The following is a 22,407-nucleotide window of genomic DNA, read 5'->3' on the forward strand; positions in this document are numbered from 1 at the left end:
AAACCGTTGTTCACGATGCATAGTGAGTCAGTATCCGCTATTCAACTGATTTTATGCACACCCTGATGGCATAAGTTAGCATTTTGCCAAAATACCAATACGTCTATAGGGCAAGCAAGCTGAGTAGGAAGAGAACTACTATAGTAATCGGAATGTGGACAACTAATCATGGATACAGAATATTTTCTAGCACTTCTAGCATTTGCCCTCTTGGATCCCTCATGTTTTTTCCAATATGTCCAGCACAGTACATACTACATATATTTCAGTACCTTCGCTAGACTCCCAGAGTATCTCCCTCGTGGTCACCCCCGAAAACGAGCTGCGCGCACAGTACTAAAAACAGAAGATCTGATCCGACATCTTCGCCACTGCTCCAGGAGCCTCGAACCCCAGAGACACCAAAGCCTTCTTGGAGGCGTTCACCATCCCCGGTGGTCCGCACAACATGACCTTTGTATCAGGAGACGGAGCAGGCAATCGCTCCTTCATGGTCTCTGCCGTGACATACCCCCTCCCAAATGTCCAAGTCTCCGGTGGCGTGTCCAACATGTACCAGATCTGGAGGTTCCGAGGATAGCTTTGCGCGAACTGGTCCAATTCCCGCCGCAGCAGAATATCGTCTTCCGTGCGATTCGCATAGATGAGACTGACCTCCGTAAGATCGGTCGGGTCCTCGCAGATCGCCCGGATCAGCTGGTACATGGGGGTGATTCCAGTGCCCCCGGCAATCATGCCGATGCGCTTACAGATCCCCTGGGTGTACTTCATCGCGCCCTTGGGGCCCCGGAGCTGAATCTCGTGGCCAATGTCCAGGTTGGCGAGATACCGTCCCGTCAGCAACCCGTCGGGATAGCACTTGATCACCAGCTCCAAGACTCCGCGATCCAGGTTGTTCGAGGTAGGAGTATAGGATCTGGAGACGGCCCTGCCGTCGACGTTCGCCTTAATAGCAACATGCTGACCGATCGGCAGTCCGATTACATCCTGCGAGCTGGGGAGCTGCAGCACGAACTTATAGACGTTGGGGGCCAGTTCTTCTTTGCGAATCAGGGGGAGACTCTTGTATCCCTTGGGATCAAGAAATCCCTTGACCAGATGAGGATTCCTTCGAACCCGCTTGCGACATTTGATGTAGGGCGGGTACTTGGTGAAGCCCGACTTGATTTGGGTCATTTGTGATAAATTGGACGCGACCATCGAGCCCACGAGGGTCGCCAGTCCGGCTGCCACGGCAAACCCGGAATAGAAGCCCCCGGAGGTGGACAGCGCATGGGGGGATTGGAGCGAGGGCAAGAGACTTCGAAGCTCGGGAAGTGCCGACCAACTGGCAGGGAGTTTGGCCTGCAAGTGACGGCCATAAAACAGGGTGACGGCCGCCCCGCCGACGGAGAAGATGGTAAGGGCTACAGGCGTGATGGAACCGGCCTTCCCCGGGGCTGTGGGCGGCACAGGGTTCGTGGTCTGGATCAATCGGACGGTCTGGGGTCGAACCCGCTCGCGTGCATCTTTCAATGTTCCAATGAGATATGTCTCGAGGATATCATCTGCATCCTGTGGGTGTCATGTCAACCTTCAAACGTACTGTACATACGTGGTGAATATGACTCGCGTGCATACCTCGGAATGGCCCACGTCCTCATACGCTTCGGTCGCGTCCAGTCCAGCGACATCCATCAGTACTTCTGCCCCGCCAGGATGATCTCGAACATAATCGGTGACATTGTACACTACATCAGGGAATCTCATCAGCATTTGACTTGTCATGGAAGCCAGCAGTCCACGAGTGAAGGGGGTGTGGTACCTTTGCCACGAACAGCGATCCACAAATCATCCTTGGATTTGTGACCAGCAACCTCGTCCGTTGTATATTGTGGTAAGTTCTGCATCGCGAGAGGAGAGTGCGAGAGGAAGCGAAAGAAAGAAACTTCTTAGGGGCCTGAAAGTTCGGACTGACGTCCCCTGGGCTGATTGACGGGCCAACGGTGCACAGAGACTCTTGTATATTTATAGGGTCCTAGAGCGGCCGTATACCTTGGGCTTCTAGACTAACACTCTCCCGAGTCTGTCATGGCCCACATCCATGTCACACCCCAAGAGCATCATGACCAATTGTTGAGGGCGAAATGAAAAGCTGACCGTCCTACCTCGGGATGAAGCCGTGGGGCCCTCCTTCACTGCCGCGGGAGAGACAAAGCCGCGGGAGAGATGGATGCATCTCCACCGAGGTATATGAGACTTCATTAAGAGTGGAAAATTGATACTGGCATCTACCCAGTTATAAAGACAGGGGCAAGTCATTCCCCAAAAGGCCAATCAAGCCCAGAGCAACTAGTCTATCATCGTGGCCACACATCATGTCGAACCAGCAGTTCTATCTCTTGGGCGAGGCGACCACCTCCGCCAAGCACATCACAATTGAGGCATCGGCGAACCTGGATCAACTGAAGCACACGGTGGCTGCTTATTTTGCCATTGTGGAACCCAATGGTCAGTCTGACAGTGACCATGCTCCGTTTGTCATTAATCACTTTAGTCACTAACCTCAAGTCAGAGATCGGCTTCCAAACCGACATGGAGTGTCTCGTCGATGTCAGCGATGTCCTCGCGGCTACCGGACCCGTAGCCATTACGATCAATGGCCAAGCAGTACGAGACCCCGACGGTCCCAAAGGCCTCCCTTACGTGGGCAATTACTTTGAGGTTTATCCAGACCATCTGGGTAATCACCAGCGGCTCTATAGCCAGTATGGCCGGATCTTCAAGACCACCAGCCTGGGCCGTACCACATACCATACCAATGATCCGCAAATCGCCGCCATCGTCTTCGCCGAGTCGGACTTCTTCTCTAAGAAGATCAACGAAGCTCATCCACTTCATGCCCTGAAAACCCCCTCTGCGGGGGTCTTTCTGGGAGATACCGACACCCCGGAATGGCGCGTGGCCCATAAATTCTTGCCCCCAGCCCTTGGTCCGAAGGCCGTGCGGCATTATGCTCCGACGATGCAGCGCACCGTGGAAGACGCGTTCAAAGTGTTTGACGCGCTGGACGAACAAGGCTCCGCCTTCAATGTGTACCAGTACATGTTGAAGCTTGGATCCCAGGCGGTGGGCAAACTCACGCTGGGGCTGGATATGGAGCATTTCACCTCCCCCGATGCTCCCGTGCACGAGATGGTTCATTCCATCGCGGAAATGCTGTCCCTCAACAAGAAGGTCACCTCTCGTGGGGACTGGTACGGCAAGCTGCCCTTCGGAGATCCCCAGCGGCTGAGAAACCTGAAAGCGAAACTGGAGGCAATGGTAGAGCAATCCATCAAGGATGCAGAGCGCGGCGGTGTCACCGACCTGCCTTTACAGGAGGCGGCTTTGCAAGCTTCTAACATGGTGGGTGAGTATTCCTTCGTTGCCCTTCATGATTGCCCCGCATTGTGACCGGGCTAATGCATAAATCTTTCAGACTATGCCATCCGTGCCACCGACAACAAGGGGGAAAAGCTGCCGAAATCGAGTCTGATCTGGGCGCTGATCGTGGCCACCGGGGCCGGATTCACGACCACGAGCTCCCTGCTGTCGTGGTTGATATATGGTCTCGTAACGTATTCCGGGATGCAGGAACGACTGCTGCAGGAGCTGATCGACAACGGTATCACGGAAGACACCGAGCTCACAGCCGAGATCACGGACCGGTTGGTCTTCCAAGACAAATACATCAAAGAGACGATGCGCCTCACCAATCCGTCATTCCAGCCCGGCCGGACCGCCAAAGTCGATTTGATCCTGCCGGGGGGCTATAAGATCCCCAAGGATGCGGTTATCGTGCCGGGTCTGCACCATATTCACAACAACCCCGACCTCTGGGATAATCCCAGCCGGTTTGATCCTGACCGGTGGGATACCCCCCAGGTGAAGGAGAGACACAAGGCGGCTTACATACCTTTTGCCATGGGCCCCCGCATGTGTATTGGTTTCAACTTTGCGCTTCAGGAGGTGAAGATTTTCCTCCCAAAGCTGATCTACCGCTATCAGTTCAGCCGGGAAAATGATCTCGTGCCCGTGGAGTATGATCCAATGTTCCAACTGATCCGACCGAATAATCTGTACGTGCGCGCGGAACGAAGAGTGAAGTGGCCGCCCCGGACCAGCAACTGAGCCTGAAGGCCGCATTTACATGTAAAGAGTTACGTATAGAGTTATCGTTTGCATAGAGGTATGAAGCATTGAATCAAATAGTATTTTAGATTCTGAAGCAAGTAATGTACTGTACATTCGCAGGCCTTCTTGGTGGCGGTCACAAAAGAAGGTCACGGGAACGTATGCGTACCCTAAGTTGTACCGCATCAACAGTATACCTAGTTAATCAACATTCGCCAACGCAACGGGTCAATCAATCAAGGCAAGGGGCAACTTCTATGATATGACCGTGTTGCTGACTCTGCCTGACCTGCGTCAGGGAGCGAAGGCTTGGCCCCGAACAAATGGGATCCATGTTTCAGAGAGGTGGGCCTCCGACCAACGAAAACCATCATGATTGTCAATAGCACACACATAGACGGCTTGCCGACCTTCCAAGGGAATCCATGGATTCTGTCCCGCGGGAGTGCCTGCATAAACGTATACACGTATAAGTTACACGTTTTGACTGTGGACCTAGATGTTCGCAGACCTTACGTGTCTGCATCCTCATCATTTGCTGTGTTGTTGCTGTCTTCACCGCCTGGTTGGCTTCCCACTGTTTGAATATGGGACTGTTGTTTCTCCAGTTGGCAGGACCAGAACAACAACCCCATAGTAGACAGACTCATGTATGTTTCTCTCGCTTGTCAAACAGTCCCAACTACGGAGTACAGCTTAGCCCGATCGCACGATCTGGCTTACCGCAGCGGGGCATTTCTCACGTTAAACCCATTGAAGAGATCGTGCGTGTCGATCGGCCACCAAGAAGTTTTGCCAGCGCATTTCGACGGCGATTCTGCATGCCACGTCCACTAGTACTTGAACTATTTTTAAGCCCAGTCTCCCAAATGGTCAACCCTCCATTGTAGTAACAAGATGATTGGTACACGCCATCCCCTACAACTCAATGCAGCATCGCTCTTTGGAGGTGACGTAGGTCTTGGTCTCTGTGGGAAATCGAAAGCTAAAGCTGCTACCTAGTAAAGCTCCGCATTCCCCGGGTGATCCCTTGGACATTTCTCAGGGCCCACGAGACGAAGCAAGGAGTGAAGCAATGGAGACCCCAGCCCTTCTCACACTCCTCACACTTCTCACGCTGGTGCTGTCTCTCGGCCTGTATCATGGCGGCTTCATCCGCTCTGGTCCATCAGGAGCACTGCCACTCCCACCGGGTCCGGGTCTCGTGGCCGGACTGACAGCCCTCATCCAGCAACGAGATCTCGCTCCAACCTTCCATGCATGGAGCCAGGCCTACGGCCCGGTGGTACATTTCAAGATCGGCACACGATCCTTCATCATCCTGGGCACTCGCCAGGTGGCACAGGAATTGCTCGAGAAACGCGCCAGCATTTACAGCTCGCGGCCCCCGTCCGTGTGGCTGGACAAATACCTCCACCAAGGGCTGGCGGCTGCCTTCATGCCGTACGGACACGAATGGCGCCTCAATCGCCGGCTGCACATGTCGCTGCTCAACTACCAATGCACCAACGCTTACCGGCGTCTGCAGGATATCCAAAGTAAGCAGCTGATGCACTCATTCCTCCCACCCGCGGACAGCAGCAACAGCACCACCCCCAAGTTCTCGGACCTCTTCTACCAATACACCGCCAATGTCATGTTCACCCTCGTCTACGGCAAGGGCCAGGGCCGCTCCGACACCGACCACACGCGCCTGGAACAGATCAACGAGATGGCCGTCTTCATTCTCCAGGCCGCCGCCTTCTGGACCAACCTGCTCGACCTATTCCCCATCCTGGACCGCCTCATCCCCGCCCGTCGCTTCCTCACCTGGCGCACCAAAGCCAGTGCCCTGCACGAGCAGACCAAAGCCGTCTACCAGGAGTGCACCGACGGCGCTCTTAGCGCTCCCTGCTGGAATTGGAGCCACGAGATCACCACCAAGTCCGACCTCGTGGCCTCTCTCCCGTGGGAGCACATCTGCTACTCGCTGGGCGAGCTGTACGTGGCGGGCATCCACACCACCAAGATGGTGTTGGAGAATTTCGTCCTTGCCAGCCTGCTTCATCCGGCGACCGTCAAACAGGCGCAGCACGAGCTCGATGCTGTGGTCGGCGCCTCACGGCTCCCCACCTTTGCCGACATCCCGGCCCTGCCCTACCTCGATGCGGTCATCTCCGAACTCCTGCGCTGGCGGCCCATCTCCCCGATTGGAGTGCCGCATGCGGTCATCCAGGAGGACGAGTATCTGGGGTATCGGATTCCGAAGGGTGCGACGGTCATCGCGAATCAGTGGGGGTTCAATATGGACGAGGAGGTGTTTGAGGAGCCGCAGGCCTTCCAGCCCCAGCGGTATGTCGAGGACCCTGGGCTGCCGGTTTCGGCGTTTGGGTTTGGGAGGAGGTTGTGTCCGGGCTACCGACTGGCGCGAGCCTCGTTGTTCATTGTGGTGGCGAGGCTGCTGTGGGGGTTCGACATTCTAAGAGATGAGGGTGGGGAGGAGGATGAGGATTCGCCTTTGTCAAGGGACTCGGATCCGGGTTCTGTTAAGGCGAAGTTCTGCCTGCGAAGTGAAGACAGGAAGACGATCATTGAGAAAGAGTGGGAAGTAGAGGAGAAGGATGAGAGGGTGATCCTGGAAGAAGTGAGGGCACGGATGGTGGGGGGATCATGACCACATCCCGCGGGAGTATGTTCATGTCTGTCCCAACCAATACGTGTGCTTTTATGGAGTTAAAAGAATAGTATACTATAGTATGAGTTTAAATATAGTAGAGGCATAGCAGCCGCTCTCCCGCGGGATCAAGCAAGCAGTGGATCCAAGCAGAAGCACCACACCTCGGCATGCCGCGGCAGGCCGGATATCGGCATCCCGAATATACCTCAGGAACGAATCCTCGTATGCGACCAGCCCACTATATGAGCAGATCTTATATATAGCATTTCCTTCTTGGAATCTCGGATCCCTGTCTGTATGCAAAGGACCGAAAAAGCTCTCCTCCTGCTGACTGCCGAACTTGTAACACATCGTCCTGCACCTACAAAATGCATTCCAGCTGGTCACCACCGCACGACTACCGGAACCGCCCCGTCGCGGTTCTGGGTGCTGGCGTCCTTGGAAGGCGAATTGGTCAGTGTTATTGAGGCGCATTACCTGATATATGCGCTAACATATGCCATGAATAGGCTGCATCTGGGCCTCCGCGGGCTACGACGTCCACCTACGCGATCCGAGCCCGGAGCAACTCACCTCCGGCATCGCCTACATCCACGATCAAGTCTCTTCCTACGCCAGCAAGACGGGCTGCATCCCAGGCAAAGCACACGGCTTCACCAACCTCGAAGAAGCGGTGGAATCCGCCTGGCTCATCGTTGAGGCCGTCCCCGAAAAGCTGCCTCTGAAGATTGCCACCTTCGCCGATCTATCCGCCCTCGCCCCAAATGATAGCATCCTTGCATCCAACTCTTCTTCCTACAAGACCTCGGAGATGCTGGACCGGGTCCCGGACGCGGTGAAGCCACGGATTCTGAACATGCACTACTACATGCCGCCGCAGTGCATGACGGTGGAGTTGATGACGGACGGCTTCACGCATGAGGCCATCTTCCCCTTTATGGTGGAGCGGTGCCGCGAAGGCGCGACCTCGCCGTATGTCGCACGCAAACAATCGACTGGGTTTATCTTCAATCGCCTCTGGGCGGCGGTCAAACGAGAGGTGCTGACCATTCTCTCCGAGGGGGTGTCCGTCCCCGAAGAGATCGATGCTATGTGGGAGGAGATGTTTATTCGGGGAAGGACGCTGCCGTGCAGGATGATGGATAGTGAGTTGGATGCCCTTCATTGCATCTCCATCTCGCCATACTAAGTTTGATTGGTGGAACAGACGTTGGCCTCGACACCGTCGCCTTCATTGAACAGCACTATATCCACGAGCGGGGGCTTTCCTCCGAGAGAACCGTGGACTACCTCACCACCAACTACCTCGAGAAAGGTAGATTGGGCGCCAAATGTGCCCTGGGCGGGCTATATCCCCTGTCTAGCGCAGCCAGCAACAGTGGCAGTGACCCCACCACCCACGATCGCCATCTCCTCGTCTTAGATGTCGGGCTCGCCTCTTCCACCGCGGCCTCCTCGATCTCCACCCCAGTCGGACAGATCCTCTCTCTCGCGGCAGACGGGACCGATTCCAAAGTGTTGGTTGCCGACCAGCTCCTTCCTGACGGCATCGCAGTCGATGCCACGACCAACCGCATCTTTTGGACCAACATGGGGGTCCCCGGCCGACAGGATGGTGCAGTCTACTCCTCAGCTTTAGACGGGAGCGACATCCAGACCGTCCTCGAACCGGGTACGATCAACACCCCCAAGCAGCTGACCCTCGACCAGACAGCGCGGAAGCTGTACTTCTCCGACCGCGAGGGCTGCGCAGTCTACCGCTGTAACCTTGACGGGTCGGGTCTGGAGACTCTTGTCTCACGACAGCGAGGGAACCAAGGCAAAGGGGTGACTGACGTACGGGACTGGTGCGTCGGGATCGCCGTCTCGACTCGCTTCAACCGGTTCTACTGGACACAGAAGGGCGCGCCAAAGAGTGGCAAAGGGCGCATCTTCTCGGCTGCGATCCATGCACCACCGGGGATTGTGGGCGAGGACGATGATGAGGAGCTGTGCATCCTGAGCGGACTGCCGGAGCCGATTGATCTGGAGATCGATGAGGAGAAAGGCGACCTGTACTGGACAGATCGCGGGGAGCTGCCTCTGGGCAATGCACTCTATCGGGTCAGCTTAGATGCAAAAGGGCGACCGGTGGGCAAGCCGGAGATTCTGGCTCGGGGTTTGCATGAGGCGATTGGGGTGAGTCTCGATCGGAAGTCTGGGGATATCTTCCTGACGGACCTCGGGGGTGGTGTCTATCGCTGTGATCGGGAGGGAAACCGGAAGGAGATTTTGTATCAGGAGGGTGGGCGTGCGTTCACGGGGATTGTTTGCGTTTGAATGTGGTGAGAGGCAATTATTAACGTGCTATAGATTAGACATGGAGAATATGGTTTCGCTTTTGACCATACAGCACTATTTCGTCGTTCTGCAGGGGGATGATCGGGAAAATGCCACCATTCAAGTGTGATATCTTTCCAGTATGCCACTTGTGGTAGATCATGCATATGAAGGGAGGGGGATGGGATAGGCAGCAGTGGCAGCCCTGTAACATTGGCAGCTCAACACCATGCAGATGTCAGCTCGAAGAGCGTCCTACCCACTGGCTGCACTCCGTTTCAGGATCGATCTCGTGGCGCAGACGCGTGACTCCGCAGCATAGGCAGATATGGACACCAGCGTATTCTTGCCCGGGGCTTCAGATACTCCGGACGCAGTGGATCGATGCTTGGCTCATCCTTGCTATTCTGCGACAGGGAAATACTTGCGTCACGTCTGCGGCTGCTGATGGATCAAGGTACAGCAAAAGGCTAATCAGAGATGAAATCAGAAGACCGAAGTGACATGGATTCGGGCTCGACATTCGCAACTTTGGGGATCGGCCCGCCCTGCTACAAACGTACTTGATCAGAGCCACCTGATGCGATGCATCAAGGTCCAGCACAAGCTGAGAAATATCCTTTCATTCGAATACTGATTGCCAGGCAGTCAAGCGCGCCCAGCCCTGACCCAGCAGCTTTAGGATGGCCTTTCGAGTGAATTGCTCATCACAAGACCCCGTCATCAGACCGGACGCCTACCTTGCCTTCTACACTAAACATGGAAGACTACGATATTTGCGACAGGTGCCATTAGTTCATAAGAGAAATGTTCCAGTAGCATCAACCTCCGCTGGTCAGCACTTATTGCAAGTTAAGCCCAAGATCAACTGGCCTGCCGCTTTTCCGGTGGCGCGTCCAGTCCCGAAAGAGTCTGGGATCTCTGTGCCAACGGGCAGAGTGCCTGGTCTCCGATTCCGAATTTCGGTCTTCTGTGATGCCATACACGAGGTCGAGGCTTGCTTGAAGTCAATGGGTGCTACGTGGTCTGCCCTTGAGGAACTGCAGCGAAATGCCGAGGAAAGTCGTCTTAACCAGGTCGCGTATAGTCTGCCACTGAGCGTGGCTATTCAGCTTGCTCTAGTCGACTCGCTACGTTCTTGGGGCGTTCATCCTGCAGGAGTCACCGCTCATTCCAGTGGAGAGGTTGGTGCTGCCTACGCCGCCGGAGCCATCACCCTGAAAGGCGCATTGGCAATTGTGTACATTCGAGGCGATCTGAACAGTCAGTACCAACAACTCCTTGATCGCCGAGAAGGCATGGTCGCGGTGGGCCTAGGAAGTCAGGATGCTGAGAAGGCGCTGGCTGAGGTTCGATCCGGCAAGGTCATCATCGCCTGCGTAAACAGTCCGTCTAGCGTGACGATCTCGGGCGACGAGTGTGCGATTGAGGAAATCAAGACACTACTCCATAGCTGTAGTGTCTTTGTGCGTCGTCTTCATGTCGAGGCAGCCTATCATTCGCACCACATGCTGCCGCTGGCTGAGGCGTACCGAGCCCAGCTGTCGCGATTCCGCGAGCCGAACCCCGTAGTTGACACCGGCATCATCTACTCGTCCCCAACCACGGGGGGAAGGATCACGTCGGCTGCAGAAATTGCTCACCCCGACCATTGGGTGCGTAACATGGTGCAGCCGGTGGAGTTTCTGAGCTCGTTGTGTGACTTGTGTCGCGATGATTCTGACGCCACCAGGACCGCTATTGACATGCTTGTTGAGGTCGGCCCGCATGGCGCTTTGGCTGGTCCTATTCGGCAAACGTTGACGTTACCTGAGCTGAGTAGTGGGAGGATCACCTATGCTACGTGTCTGTCGCGTGGCCAGAACGCTGTCCAGACCATGCATCAGCTCGTCTGCACTCTTCTGCAAGCGGGCTATCCTGTTGACCTGAAAGCCGTCAACTTTCCCTGCGGCTGGAGCACGCTGCCCGTGTTGACCAACCTTCCACCCTACCCGTGGAACCACGAGACCTCATACTGGGCAGAACCTCCTCGTAACGAAGAACTCCGCCATCGAACTGTCATCCCTCACGATCTTCTTGGGGTTCCTGCACCAGGATCGACTCTGACCACGCCCACGTGGCGACATATAGTCCGCCCTCGTGATATCCCTTGGGTGCGCGACCACATCGTGCAGGGAGAAATTGTCTATCCCGGGGCGGGGTTTATGAGCATGGTGGTTGAGGCACTGCGACAGTTGCAATCACCAGCCCAACCCATCCATGGCTATGAGCTGCAGGAGATTCGAATACACAAGCCACTAATCCTGGAAGACTCGGCGGAGGGAGTAGAGGTACAACTGTCCCTCCGTGCATGTAGCTATCAGGTTCGTCAAGGACAGGGGTGGTATGAGTTCTTGATCCAGTCTGTCAAACAGATGAATGGCTCGTCGACGTTGCATTGCGAGGGGCTCTGTTGTACCTCAGTTCTGGCTCAGAGTGCCGGTTGGATAGGCCCTCCTGCTCCTACTGCTGCGCCATTAGCAGTACCTCCCAGTACGTGGCGTACCCTTGACCCCGCGGATATGTACAGGATGCTAGACGCCGTAGGTCTGTGCCTCGGCCCTGTCTTCCGGAATCTGGTCTCAGCAAAATCCGCTCCTAGATACGCGCAGTCAGTGATTCAGGTGGCCGATTCGGCGACGACAATGCCCCAGCAATACCAGCAACCCCACATTATTCATCCTACCACTTTAGACGCAGTCTTCCATACAGCCTACCAGACTCTTCCCGTTGGGGGAAGCGAAGAACGCGCCGCAATGATCCCGAAATCTATTCAGGATCTTTACATTTCCGCGGACTTGACAGCGTCCCCAGGTCACCGGTTCCACGCGAATTCGACCTTGGTAAGAGTGAACAGACGCGGGTTCGAAACCTCAATTCGGGTCACCAACACAGGCGCGGAGTCCGAAAAGTCGGTTCTCACTGTCCAGGGGCTCTGGCGCCAGTCCTTAGGTCCGAAACCTACGATGCGGATGCCCGACGACAGACTCTGCTATAACCTCGGTCTGGAAGCCAGATATTGATTTCGTCCGACCTGAGCACTTCATTGAGCCAGATGCACCAAGCGGGACCCATCCCCATCTTTCTCAGCTACAAAACGCGGCTGTCATGTTCATTGTGGATGCTTTGCATCAATTTCAAGGTAAAGATCTTGTTGCATCTGAGCATTCCAGTTACTGGAAATGGATGACAGACGTTGCAGAAAGGGCTCGTCCGATTCTCGACATCCTGGGGGTTACCGCGCATGGAATGGCAGCGCTGACACAAGAGCTGAAACAGTGTGTCGAGGGAAGATTACTGTGTCGATTCGGAGAGAAGCTTCCTGACGTCCTGTCTGGAATAGCCCAGGCGAAAGACATCCTGCTGGATTTCATGGCCGAGAACCAGGCTGAGTGGTATTCTGTTTCAGAGAGGCTCGAATCGGTGTTAACTCGGCTGTTCGAGCTTGATGGCCACAAATGTCCTCGGGCTATGATCCTCGAGATTGGAACAGGCAATGGTGCCAATACACGGAGATTTATCAAGACCTTGACCAAGGACAATACGCGACTGTTCTCTCGCTACGAGGTCACTGCCCCTAGTGCAGGACTGGTCAAGAACGCGGATACGGTCCTCAAGGATGAGGCAGACATCGAGTGCAAGGTTTTAGACTTGAACGCGGAGCCTGATGCCCAGGGATATGCCCGGAGAAGCTACGATTTGCTTATTCTATCCGCATCAGCTTTGTTGACGGTGAAGGAAATGGTTCAGACCCTCAGCTCACTGCATGCTCTTCTTGCCCCTGGTGGGAGATGCATCCTCTGGGGCCCCAGCCTGGGCGATGGTGCGTTGCAGACTATTTTCCGACTTTTTCCAGGATGGCAGGGCAGTTTTCATGCCAGTGGCCTGTGGAAGGAGCTCTGTGTGCAGGCCGGTTTCGAGTCGGTCAGCTCCCACCTCCAGCCAGATCTCATCGCAGACGGGTACCAAGGAGAAGTAGTCGTTGCGACGGCCAAGACAGACGTGACATCTGCCACTCAAGCAGAAGTTCTGCTCATTTCTAAAACCAACCCGCCGGAAGACTGGCAGCAAGCACTTCAGCACGGGCTAGCTGCTGAATTTGTGTTTGGCGTCTCCGTTGTCTCCTCGCTTGAAGAGGTTGTTGCCGATGGCAAAACTTGTATCATCTTAGACGAGCTTTTTCAGCCAATACTCGTTGACCCTTCTGCTGAGCAATTTGACGCCCTTCGACGCGTGCTCCGCAGCTGTTGGGCTACAGTGTGGGTATCATGCGGTGCACAATGCAATGCTGAAGAACCTCTGAACAGTTTGCATCAAGGTCTCCTCCGCACACTGCGCTGTGAGAATCCTCTTCACCGATACGTCTCGGTGGACTTGGACCCCAATGCCCCCGTGTGGTCTCTCTCGACTGCGACTGATATCGCACACATTGTCCACAACACATTGGCAGCATCCTCGGCTCCTCTGCCAGAAACCGAATACGCTGTGCGGGATTCCGTGATCCATATCTCACGGGTATACGAAGACCAACAGGAGGCCCAGCTGGTGGGCACCACGCGGCCTCAGGCCCCCGAGATGCGGCCTTGGTCGACCCCTGGCCAGAACATTCGGCTGGAAGTTGCCACCCCGGGTCTGCTCAACAGCCTTGTGTTTACGGAAGATCCCACTACCGACGAGGCTCTTGCCGACGACTGTGTGGAGATCGAGCCATGCGCTTTCGGACTCAATTTCCGGGACATCATGGTTGCGCTGGGTCAGCTCGACGAAACGCGGATGGGCTTTGAATGTAGCGGAGTGATCACCCACGCCGGACCGGTCGCACGCGCCGCTGGCTTCACTGCTGGACAGCGGGTATATGCCTTCATTCTCGGCTACTTCGCAACCAGGGTGCGTATCCCCTTCACCAACGTAGCCCAGATGCCCGCGGAAATGGACTTCCTCACGGCAGCCTCCATCCCCCTTGCATTTATCACCGCCTATCATGCCCTGGTGGATCTGGCACGTCTCCAGCGCGATGAACGAGTGCTCATCCACTCCGGCACGGGGGGTGTCGGCCAAGCCGCCATTATGGTCGCGCGGTGGATCGGGGCAGAGATCTTCGTTACGGTCGGGTCGGAGCACAAACGCGACTTCCTGGTAGAGGAATAAGGGATCCGCCCGTCGCACATATTCAGCAGCCGCAACCGTTCCTTTGCGAATCATCTCATGTCGGCGACCAAGGGGAAGGGGGTGGACGTGGTGCTCAATTCGCTTGCGGGCACTTTGTTGCGCGAAACGTGGCAGTGCGTGGGGATGTTTGGACGATTCATCGAGATCGGTAAGCGGGATATCGAATAGAACAGCATGGTGGAGATGGGACCGTTTGGGCGGAGTACGATGTTCGCGTCGCTGGATCTGATCACGCTCGGGGAACGGAGAGGGAAGGAGGTGCAACGGATCTTGGGAGCGATCAATGGATTGATGGAGAAACGGGAGATTCGACCGGTCAGGCCGATCACGCCGTTTGGCATGGGAGACATTGAGAAGGCATTTCGCACGATGCAGACCGGGCAACACGTGGGAAAGATTGTGATGGAGGTGAAGAAGGAGGAGGAGGAGGAGGAGGAAAAGAAGGTGAAGGTGCAGCGGGCGGTGCGACCGGTGGTGATGCTGTCACGTGAGGAGACCTATCTAATCGTCGGCGGTGTGGGGGGAATCGGGCAGTATCTCGCCCAGCGGCTGGTGGTAGAAGGCGGTGTCCGCCATCTCCTCCTCCTCTCCCGATCGGCTGCTTCTGCTTCTGCTTCTACTTCTACTACCACCACCACCACCACCACTGGAACTCCTCCATGGCTTGCACATCTACGACAGACCACTGGGGCTACAATTGTGCTAGTCAGTTGCGACGTCACTAATGCGACTCTGCTGCAGTCGGTTCTACAGCAACATGCCTGCCACCTACCGCCCATCCGCGGCGTCATTCAAGCCGCCATGGTGCTGAAGGTACGTATCGTAGATCGATCCGTCAACATCAACAGATCACAGAAATCAGCACTAATCTTACTTGTCAACTCTAGGATGGAATCTTTGAGACCATGACCCGTGAAGACTACCTCGCTGCCATCAAGCCCAAAGTCCAAGGATCGTGGAATTTGCATACTCTTCTCCCCCCCGACCTTCGCTTCTTTATTCTTCTCTCCTCCATCAGTGGGTTCGGTGGCAACGCAGGCCAGGCCAACTACGCTGCTGGGGGAAGTTATCAGGATGCATTGGCCCGCTACCGCGCAAGTCAGGGTCTCCCCGCCGTCTCCATAGACTTGGGAATGGTCTCATCCGTCGGCGTCGTCGCAGAATCGAAACCCCTCACGCATCACCTCGAGAAGCTCGGACTACGCGCTGTGTCCGAGCAGGAGGTGTGGGCCTTGGTCGCGTCCGCCATCCGCCATCCCGTCCGAACCCCAGAGACTTGTCACATCGTCACCGGGCTACCAAGGGGTTTGGTCCGGTCGGAGGCTACTGCGGGCTGGAACCGCGATGCCAGGTTCGCCATTCTTGAGCAGCAAACCCCCTTTTCTTCTGGTCCTGCATCTCGTTCCTCACCGGAAGCCGATCTGAGAGACCATTTGGCTGCCGCTATCACTTTGACTGAAGCAATCTTAGTCATTGAAAACGCCTTGGTCACGAAATTGGCCGAAATGTTCAGTCGCACCCGAGAGGGGATTGATCCCTCCTTGCCTCTCGCGCAATTCGGCGTCGATTCCTTAGTGGCGGTGGAATTGCGCAATTGGTCGGTTGCGACGGTGCAGGCGGATTGCTCCATCTTCGATGTCATGCAAGCGGTTTCGGTGACCGGGCTCGCAGGGAAGATGGCGGAGAAGAGTCAGTTTGTCAAGCTGTAGAGGGGGGGGAATCAATGCACTTTATGGATACATCTATGCTACCATCAAGTCAATCCGAAGAATATGTGTGCGCTGACCACGCCGTCTCTATAGTTGGCTCAATCTAAATCCAAATGCCAAAATTCAAACTCTTTTGCCCCCATGAACTCCTGGCTCGAAGCCCGTCTCAAATGGGCGAAGATGATCCTAAGCTTCCTGAGGAGCTTTACCAGGCACGACCCGCTCGACAGAATCCGGTCGATCGGGGTCAAGGTCCAGTGTAATATTGGTGAAACCGCGATGTCGTCGCTGCCCGCTCCGCAGGCTATAACTACTCAAAGCCCTCTCCCGACTGTCACTGCTGCTCCACGAGCCAGAGAAGAACACCTGGCGGAAGGATGGTACGCAAGCCGTGACAATAATCAGACTGGCTTCAACGTTGCTGTAGGACGGTCAGCACCCTGCCATCACCACGCGAATTCATCATCACCTACATCCACAACACCATAGCCCCGAGCCGATAGGATTCGTCGTTGGTATGCAGCATTGGGACGACCGACACCAACCGCATACAACTGGTTACCAGGGACCTACCCACGATCATGCATTCGTCAGTAGCTGCAGTGCGACCGACGAAGACGAGGAAGGACGAAGCATACAGTCCGCCAAGCCCAAACATGCAGGCCACCCCCACGCGCTTCTTGGGCGCCATGTTGAGCCCCACCACCACCGGGAGAGGCGTGATCACCAAGACAATGTCGATGAAGATACTGGCGCACGTGCCGGCCAAGAAAATCGAGGCCCGGCTGATGCACTGCCCCTCAATGGCTACGTCCCAGGCCTTCTGGATCGGGTTGCAGCCGAAGAGGAACAAGCATTCGAGAATGACCATGTAGGATATGACAAAGATCGTGAAACTCCATAGGATGATTCGCCAGCTGCGCTGCATATCGGACAGGCGATAATAGAGAATGATGAGGCCGATCTTGGAGAGTCCGAGGGCTGGGATGTACATGACTGCGCCAGCCATGAGAACCTGCTTGGCCATCAATGAAGGGTGCTAGACGAACCAGGCACGACTGGAACTCCGTACCTTCAGTGACTTGTTGTAGTCTTCTACTGTGAGCTCCCATTGATGGATCCCAAGCCCAGCGTGAGTGTATCCGTCTGAAAACCCCGGTGTGTTGTTAGCGATCCATCTCCGGGAAGCGGGCAGACACTGCGGAACACCTCACAGAGTAAGACGGATTGTGTGATGGCTGCGAACATCTGCACCATGAACATTCCAAATCAGTCGACGATGCCAGTCGTCTAGTCACCGACACTCACCCATGAAAGCACGAGAACAGCTAATGATCCGTTGGTTAGATGTGATTACCCGACGCATCCATGCCACTTACTGTCATCCAGCATCCATTTCCTCACCACCACCAGCCGGCTGTAGATGCGCACCAGCAGAGAGATGGCACTAGCAGTCGTTCCTACAATGACGACCACGCGATTTGCCGTGTGCAGATGTCGTGTAGGGTGCGCAAAGTCGGGCGTGACCCCGGCAGGCGGTGCGATCACTCCAATCTCATTGAGGGCCATGGCTGGTTACCACCATTTGCGTTCGATAGCTCGATGAGCATTCTTTGGGTCTTCAAAGAAAGTGAGGAAGAATTGAAAATACAAATCCAGTCACCAGGAGCTCAATGGCCAGGGTTGACCTTGTCCAGCCCCTGGACTAAGATTTTTAGCTGATGCCCGACACCTTCCGCGCATGGTAGCAGGCTGGAACTAGAAAAGAGTCTGACCTCAGTACGCGACAGCTAAGCCCTGGGTTTGCGCCTGGGTTTGCGCCTGATCTGCACACGCTACGGCACGTTGCAGTTGGTTTAATCTCGAGTTAATCTATCTTCCACACTTGGCGTGGAACAACTTCGGCCATGCTCGTGCGTTGACTACTTGCTCCCTGTTCGGGCCTGAAGGATTTACTAGCTTAAGGTGAAGATATCGATGATATCAACAGCAGGGATGTCGAGGTAAAAATAAGCACCGTGTGATCGCATGGATCAATAACGAGGATCTTGCCGTCGGGCAAAAACGGCTGGCTCAACGGCTGGCTCTACAGCTCAAAACAAAACGGCTTGGTGACCTTATACCGGAAGTTGCTATCAGCTAGGCGTAGGGTGTAGTATGATCAATGCTCCAACCCCATCTATAACATCTTCGTGGCCCTCAAACATGGAGCTTGGTCATCATCTGTCCATTGCTGCCTCGCCATCGACAGCGGCCCCATAGGATCATCATGGGTCTATTTTGAGTAGACAGCCGCTCATTGTTCATGCCTCAAGCCCCCATGCACATGCTCGAGCATATAATTCTTTGTGCATGTACGGTACACCCATACTCCGAGATCAGGGCCATGCAGACGTAAACCAAGGCGTCGATCCACCCGATGTCTCATCCTGGACTGTACCGGTCGAACCTAAATTGATTTATTGATTCATTGAATCAACGGTTCCGCCCTTCCGCTGCGGCACGGTTCGTTTGAGATACTCAATCCGGCCGATGATTGCCAAACTTCGGGCATTCTTCGGAGACTTATCACTCCCAGAGTGAGTGGATAGCTAGCTAGTTATAAGCTAGTTTAAAAAAAGGGTCAGTACTTTTGTCAGGATCAGGTCGAAGGTCTGTCTGCAGCATTATCATTTCAAAGAGTTTACTGCTGAACCGGCCCAAAAAAAGACCTCGGGGCGGGTAAACCATACGCCCGGAGGAACTGGCCACCGCCTTTCTCTCCGCTCGGTTCTGCCCGTCTTTTCCGCCCCAACTGGAATGCTTCAATGCCCGCTCGGTTCTGGCCATGTGCTGTACAACAGATAAGTTAGTTAACTACAGTACTCTCATCTCTCCAAATCAGCCTGCTTCGCTATGCTATCGACCAGCGACAGCTTCAACATAAACAGCAACACGACTCACAGCCGAGCACTCTGCAGAAGTTCTCCTCGCGGTGGACGCTCGCTTCCTGCATGGTATGGCTATCTATGCCTCTGGAGTGTCTGCACACAATGTGAGCTAAGGCCAGATATTCCACCGTACTGCCAGTGAGCGATGCCGCAATAAACACCAGAAATGTGAGTCTGAATGGAATCACTCTTGACCTTAGAGGTCTTTGTACTCAGTTGTGAATTAGGCGATCTCGCTGTCAATCGCAACACTTGCTCCCCTTGCGAGCGAGCGGGTCTGCTTTGCAGCCAAAGTCGTCAGCCAGACCTCCGCATCAAATTGGTGGATATACCATCGTCCAAGCGCAAACGCCGCAAGTCTGCTCCTGGGCGGACCAGCGCGAGACCTAAAGTGGTTCAACAAGCCACTCGATCGGAACTGGTGGACGCCGGTGAGGACGACCCTGGCAACAGAAGCTCCGCAATCCCACCGACTCGGTGTCCTCAAAAGCGTTCTTTAAAGCGACCGCTTGCATCGCAGAATCAAGGATCAGCAGTTCCGTCCGACCATGACCCTGGCCCGTCGGTCTCAGCACCTGCGTCGACCGCCTCGCCGCAGTTCTGGCCACTTTCCAGGGAAGAGGCCCGGCTGGTGAAGTATTTCTTCACCAATTTAGTGTCGTGGGTAAGCCAAGTGCCCGATCGCACTTAAGTGGATTACAATAATGATATTGACCGAGCGTAGTTCGACTATTGCATTCCTGACAGGCACTTCCAAACCGTTGTGGGGGCCACCGTTACCAAAGACCCGTCCATCCTATTTGCCGTTTTGGCAATATCTGCCCGACATCGGGAGTTGACGATGGGTATCAGCTCCTGCAATTCGCATGAATATGAGGGGCGATGTCTTGAAGTCCTGATCCCGAGTCTCAACGATACGTCCAAGGCTTTGGACGATAGCGTGCTGGCCTCCGCCATGCTCTTAAGACTACTCGAAGAAATGTCCGGTAGGTGTTGGGTCTTATCCCAAGTACCGGCCCAACTGCTGACTTTAGCATAAGAGCCAACCGAAGCACAGGTCTTCACATCGCATGCGGTTTCCACCCCGATTTTGCTTCAGATCAAAGGTGGTAACGTCCGACCATCGGGGTTCAGTGATGCAGCCATGATTGTGGCTTTGCGGCAAGAAATCGTTATTGGCAACATGGTGAAACGAGCCGTTGAACCCAGCCTTGCCTCCTGCAATGCGAATTGGTCCCTGGCGCCCGCTGACGATGCTACGTGGACATATCGCATGATTGCACATGCAGCACGCGTCACCACCTTTGCCTACGGTGACGGACCCAAAGACAAGTTGGAGTGGGATCGACTGTGGCAGTATGTACTGGACTGGGAACAGCGCAAGCCCGACTCATTTCAGCCGATACACTATTCACATCGAACCCAATTGTGGACCTTTCGCCTTCGCCCGGAGAACCCGGGAGATGCACCATCTGCCAGCGCGAACAGGGACAGTTTACTCCCGGTGATCTACTACACCTACGACTGCCCGATTGCAGGCCAGCAATATCTCCAATTGTCTCGCATCTTATTACTGGCGCATGACCCCCGCCTGCCCAGCTTAGGCATGGGGCGCGCTCAGTATCTGCAGAAGCAAGAGGAGGAGATGCGTAATGCGGTTCGCGTCATATGTGGGATAGCCATGTCGAATCCGGAATATATGCCCGCCAAGCTGACCGCGGGTCTGGCAATCGCATTGGGTGGTGAGCTGTTCGACGATCCCGAAGAGACTCGAGAGCTGATGCATCTGGTTGCTGAGGCCGAGCTGCATGTGGGGTGGCCATGCTTGAAAGTGAGCCATCGCCTCCGAGCTTTCTGGGGTCTCGAAGGCAATCTTGAATGATGCATGGAGTCGGACGGTTTATACCTCAAAGGGAAGTTTCGGTCCGGGCGCAGCTTATGTATTGTAACATGAGTTAGTAATCGGGATGAAATGCCATTCTGGGTAATTTTCCCCCGGGTTGCCCTATACAATGCATCACTAGGTATATTATGGATGGCCCAGCAACATCAACTTTCTTTCTCAATTCACCTCTCACTCTGGCAACTAATACAATCTGAATCCTAATCATGCCCCATCCCGAGACCGACTTTCCCGACCTATACGTCAACGATGGCCAACTAGACCCTCAACGCACGGGTCTGCTCGAAGCAACCTGTCCGCGTACCACTCCCATGGCTGAGATGCGGCACCGATTGGAACGAGACGGGTATCTCTACCTTAAAGGGCTTCTGCCTCGCGCCGATGTCCTTGAGGCAAGGAGGAAATACTTCGAGATGCTTGCGCCGACCGGGATTCTGGATCCCCGGACCTCCCCAATCGAGGGGATCTTCGATCGCTCCCAGGACGCCACCGACTACCCCGGCTTTGGAACCGGTCGCCGCGGCACCGGAACCACCACGTCCGATACCTTCATGATGCTGGCCCTTCGTGCCCATGCTGAAGACTGGTATCGCAATGATCTCTGCAAACATCCGGCTCTCATCGCCTTCGTCGAGGACTTCACCGGCTGGGGCAAGAGCACATGGGCTTTGGAACGGACTATCCTGCGGAATAATCTCCCTGGAAATCCAGCGACTGGGGTACACTACGACTATATCTTCTTGCGGCATGGGGAAGACTCGGTCTTGACAGCGTGGGTTCCGGTCGGGGATATCGCCCTCAACGGGGGCGGATTGATCTACCTTGAAAACGGTCTGTAGTTGCTGGAGCTGGCTATCGATCGCTTCGAGCTAACACGACCAGGCCACGTCCTAGGTAGGGCCACCGAAGGCCAGTTCACTAGCAAGGCCCAAGCGGCAGGCCTCTCAGAAGAGGAGGCCAAGACCGCGTTCAACCAGAATATGATGTCCAATGGCATGCTCAGTCAGGATCCGAGGCATTTTGGTGAGGAGCACCAACGCAGGTGGCTTGTTTCGGCATATGAGGCGGGGGATGTGGTCTTCCATGATTCCTACATGGTATGAAGGCTCTTGCGAGATTGCAGGATGCTCGCTGATTGCCCCGTCAAGATTCATGCCTCGACCTTGAACCACGACACGAATGGTATCATTCGCCTCGGAACGGACTTGCGGTTCGTTGATGGGCGTGGAGACTGGGATACGGTCAGCCCGGCCCTTCGATTCTTTTCTGTCCTGCACTGACTGTTTCTCATAGCGATGGGCCAGCATCTACAGGGATGATGATGGGCTTTGACTGTGTAAACAGATTTTGTTCGGTCGCGGCCTTCGTTCAGCAATCTGGGCTCAGAGAAACCGAAGACGGCCGATAACACGAGGCGAGCTGAAAGGGCAAGGTTCAAACCGGAGGGAGAATTTATTGGGTCGTTGGTTCACACTGGTGGTCTATCATAGTTCTTTTTTTTTTTTTTTTTTTTTTTTTTTACGATCT

General features: G+C 55.0%; 9 protein-coding genes across 9 annotated transcripts; 7 read left to right on the plus strand and 2 right to left on the minus strand.

The window, feature by feature from the left end:
* Window positions 1–231: 231 nt before the first annotated feature.
* On the minus strand, window positions 232–1,901 carry BO72DRAFT_504512 (putative cytochrome b5 reductase). The gene is made up of 3 exons (XM_040949152.1): window positions 1,805–1,901; window positions 1,621–1,730; window positions 232–1,554 (listed from the first exon to the last, which is right to left on the minus strand). The coding sequence occupies exons 1-3, from the start codon at window positions 1,887–1,889 to the stop codon at window positions 337–339; spliced, it is 1,413 nt and encodes a 470-aa protein (XP_040795145.1). The 5' UTR covers window positions 1,890–1,901; the 3' UTR covers window positions 232–336.
* Window positions 1,902–2,357: 456 nt separating this feature from the next.
* Window positions 2,358–4,152, plus strand: BO72DRAFT_442744 (cytochrome P450; the record flags this gene model as incomplete). Its single annotated transcript, XM_040943526.1, has 3 exons — window positions 2,358–2,490; window positions 2,555–3,391; window positions 3,461–4,152. 3 exons carry the CDS (start codon window positions 2,358–2,360, stop codon window positions 4,150–4,152), a joined length of 1,662 nt encoding a protein of 553 aa, XP_040795146.1.
* A 1,052-nt stretch (window positions 4,153–5,204) lies between these two features.
* BO72DRAFT_453984 (cytochrome P450) lies at window positions 5,205–6,865 on the plus strand. Its single transcript, XM_040946122.1, has one exon. The coding sequence runs from the start codon at window positions 5,231–5,233 to the stop codon at window positions 6,806–6,808; it is 1,578 nt and encodes a 525-aa protein (XP_040795147.1). The 5' UTR covers window positions 5,205–5,230; the 3' UTR covers window positions 6,809–6,865.
* Window positions 6,866–7,147: 282 nt separating this feature from the next.
* BO72DRAFT_417857 (putative 3-hydroxyacyl-CoA dehydrogenase) lies at window positions 7,148–9,140 on the plus strand. The gene is made up of 3 exons (XM_040942613.1): window positions 7,148–7,264; window positions 7,321–7,956; window positions 8,019–9,140. Exons 1-3 carry the CDS (start codon window positions 7,180–7,182, stop codon window positions 9,128–9,130), a joined length of 1,833 nt encoding a protein of 610 aa, XP_040795148.1. The 5' UTR covers window positions 7,148–7,179; the 3' UTR covers window positions 9,131–9,140.
* A 3,137-nt stretch (window positions 9,141–12,277) lies between these two features.
* On the plus strand, window positions 12,278–14,317 carry BO72DRAFT_502225 (uncharacterized protein; the record flags this gene model as incomplete). The annotated part of the gene is made up of 1 exon (XM_040949040.1): window positions 12,278–14,317. The coding sequence occupies one exon, from the start codon at window positions 12,278–12,280 to the stop codon at window positions 14,315–14,317; it is 2,040 nt and encodes a 679-aa protein (XP_040795149.1).
* A 195-nt stretch (window positions 14,318–14,512) lies between these two features.
* On the plus strand, window positions 14,513–16,047 carry BO72DRAFT_502226 (putative PKS-like enzyme; the record flags this gene model as incomplete). The annotated part of the gene is made up of 2 exons (XM_040949041.1): window positions 14,513–15,151; window positions 15,226–16,047. The coding sequence occupies 2 exons, from the start codon at window positions 14,513–14,515 to the stop codon at window positions 16,045–16,047; spliced, it is 1,461 nt and encodes a 486-aa protein (XP_040795150.1).
* A 469-nt stretch (window positions 16,048–16,516) lies between these two features.
* Window positions 16,517–17,616, minus strand: BO72DRAFT_392822 (uncharacterized protein; the record flags this gene model as incomplete). The annotated part of the gene is made up of 6 exons (XM_040941910.1): window positions 16,517–16,616; window positions 16,686–17,062; window positions 17,120–17,193; window positions 17,262–17,295; window positions 17,356–17,375; window positions 17,427–17,616. 6 exons carry the CDS (start codon window positions 17,614–17,616, stop codon window positions 16,517–16,519), a joined length of 795 nt encoding a protein of 264 aa, XP_040795151.1.
* A 1,539-nt stretch (window positions 17,617–19,155) lies between these two features.
* On the plus strand, window positions 19,156–20,859 carry BO72DRAFT_502228 (uncharacterized protein; the record flags this gene model as incomplete). The annotated part of the gene is made up of 3 exons (XM_040949042.1): window positions 19,156–19,641; window positions 19,702–19,963; window positions 20,018–20,859. The coding sequence occupies 3 exons, from the start codon at window positions 19,156–19,158 to the stop codon at window positions 20,857–20,859; spliced, it is 1,590 nt and encodes a 529-aa protein (XP_040795152.1).
* Window positions 20,860–21,068: 209 nt separating this feature from the next.
* On the plus strand, window positions 21,069–22,049 carry BO72DRAFT_453989 (uncharacterized protein). Its single transcript, XM_040946123.1, has 2 exons — window positions 21,069–21,711; window positions 21,763–22,049. The coding sequence occupies exons 1-2, from the start codon at window positions 21,087–21,089 to the stop codon at window positions 21,981–21,983; spliced, it is 846 nt and encodes a 281-aa protein (XP_040795153.1). The 5' UTR covers window positions 21,069–21,086; the 3' UTR covers window positions 21,984–22,049.
* The last annotated feature ends 358 nt before the right edge of the window (window positions 22,050–22,407 follow it).

The sequence above is a fragment of the Aspergillus fijiensis genome (genome assembly GCF_003184825.1).
Source record: "Aspergillus fijiensis CBS 313.89 unplaced genomic scaffold BO72scaffold_114, whole genome shotgun sequence".
Taxonomy (NCBI): domain Eukaryota; kingdom Fungi; phylum Ascomycota; class Eurotiomycetes; order Eurotiales; family Aspergillaceae; genus Aspergillus; species Aspergillus fijiensis.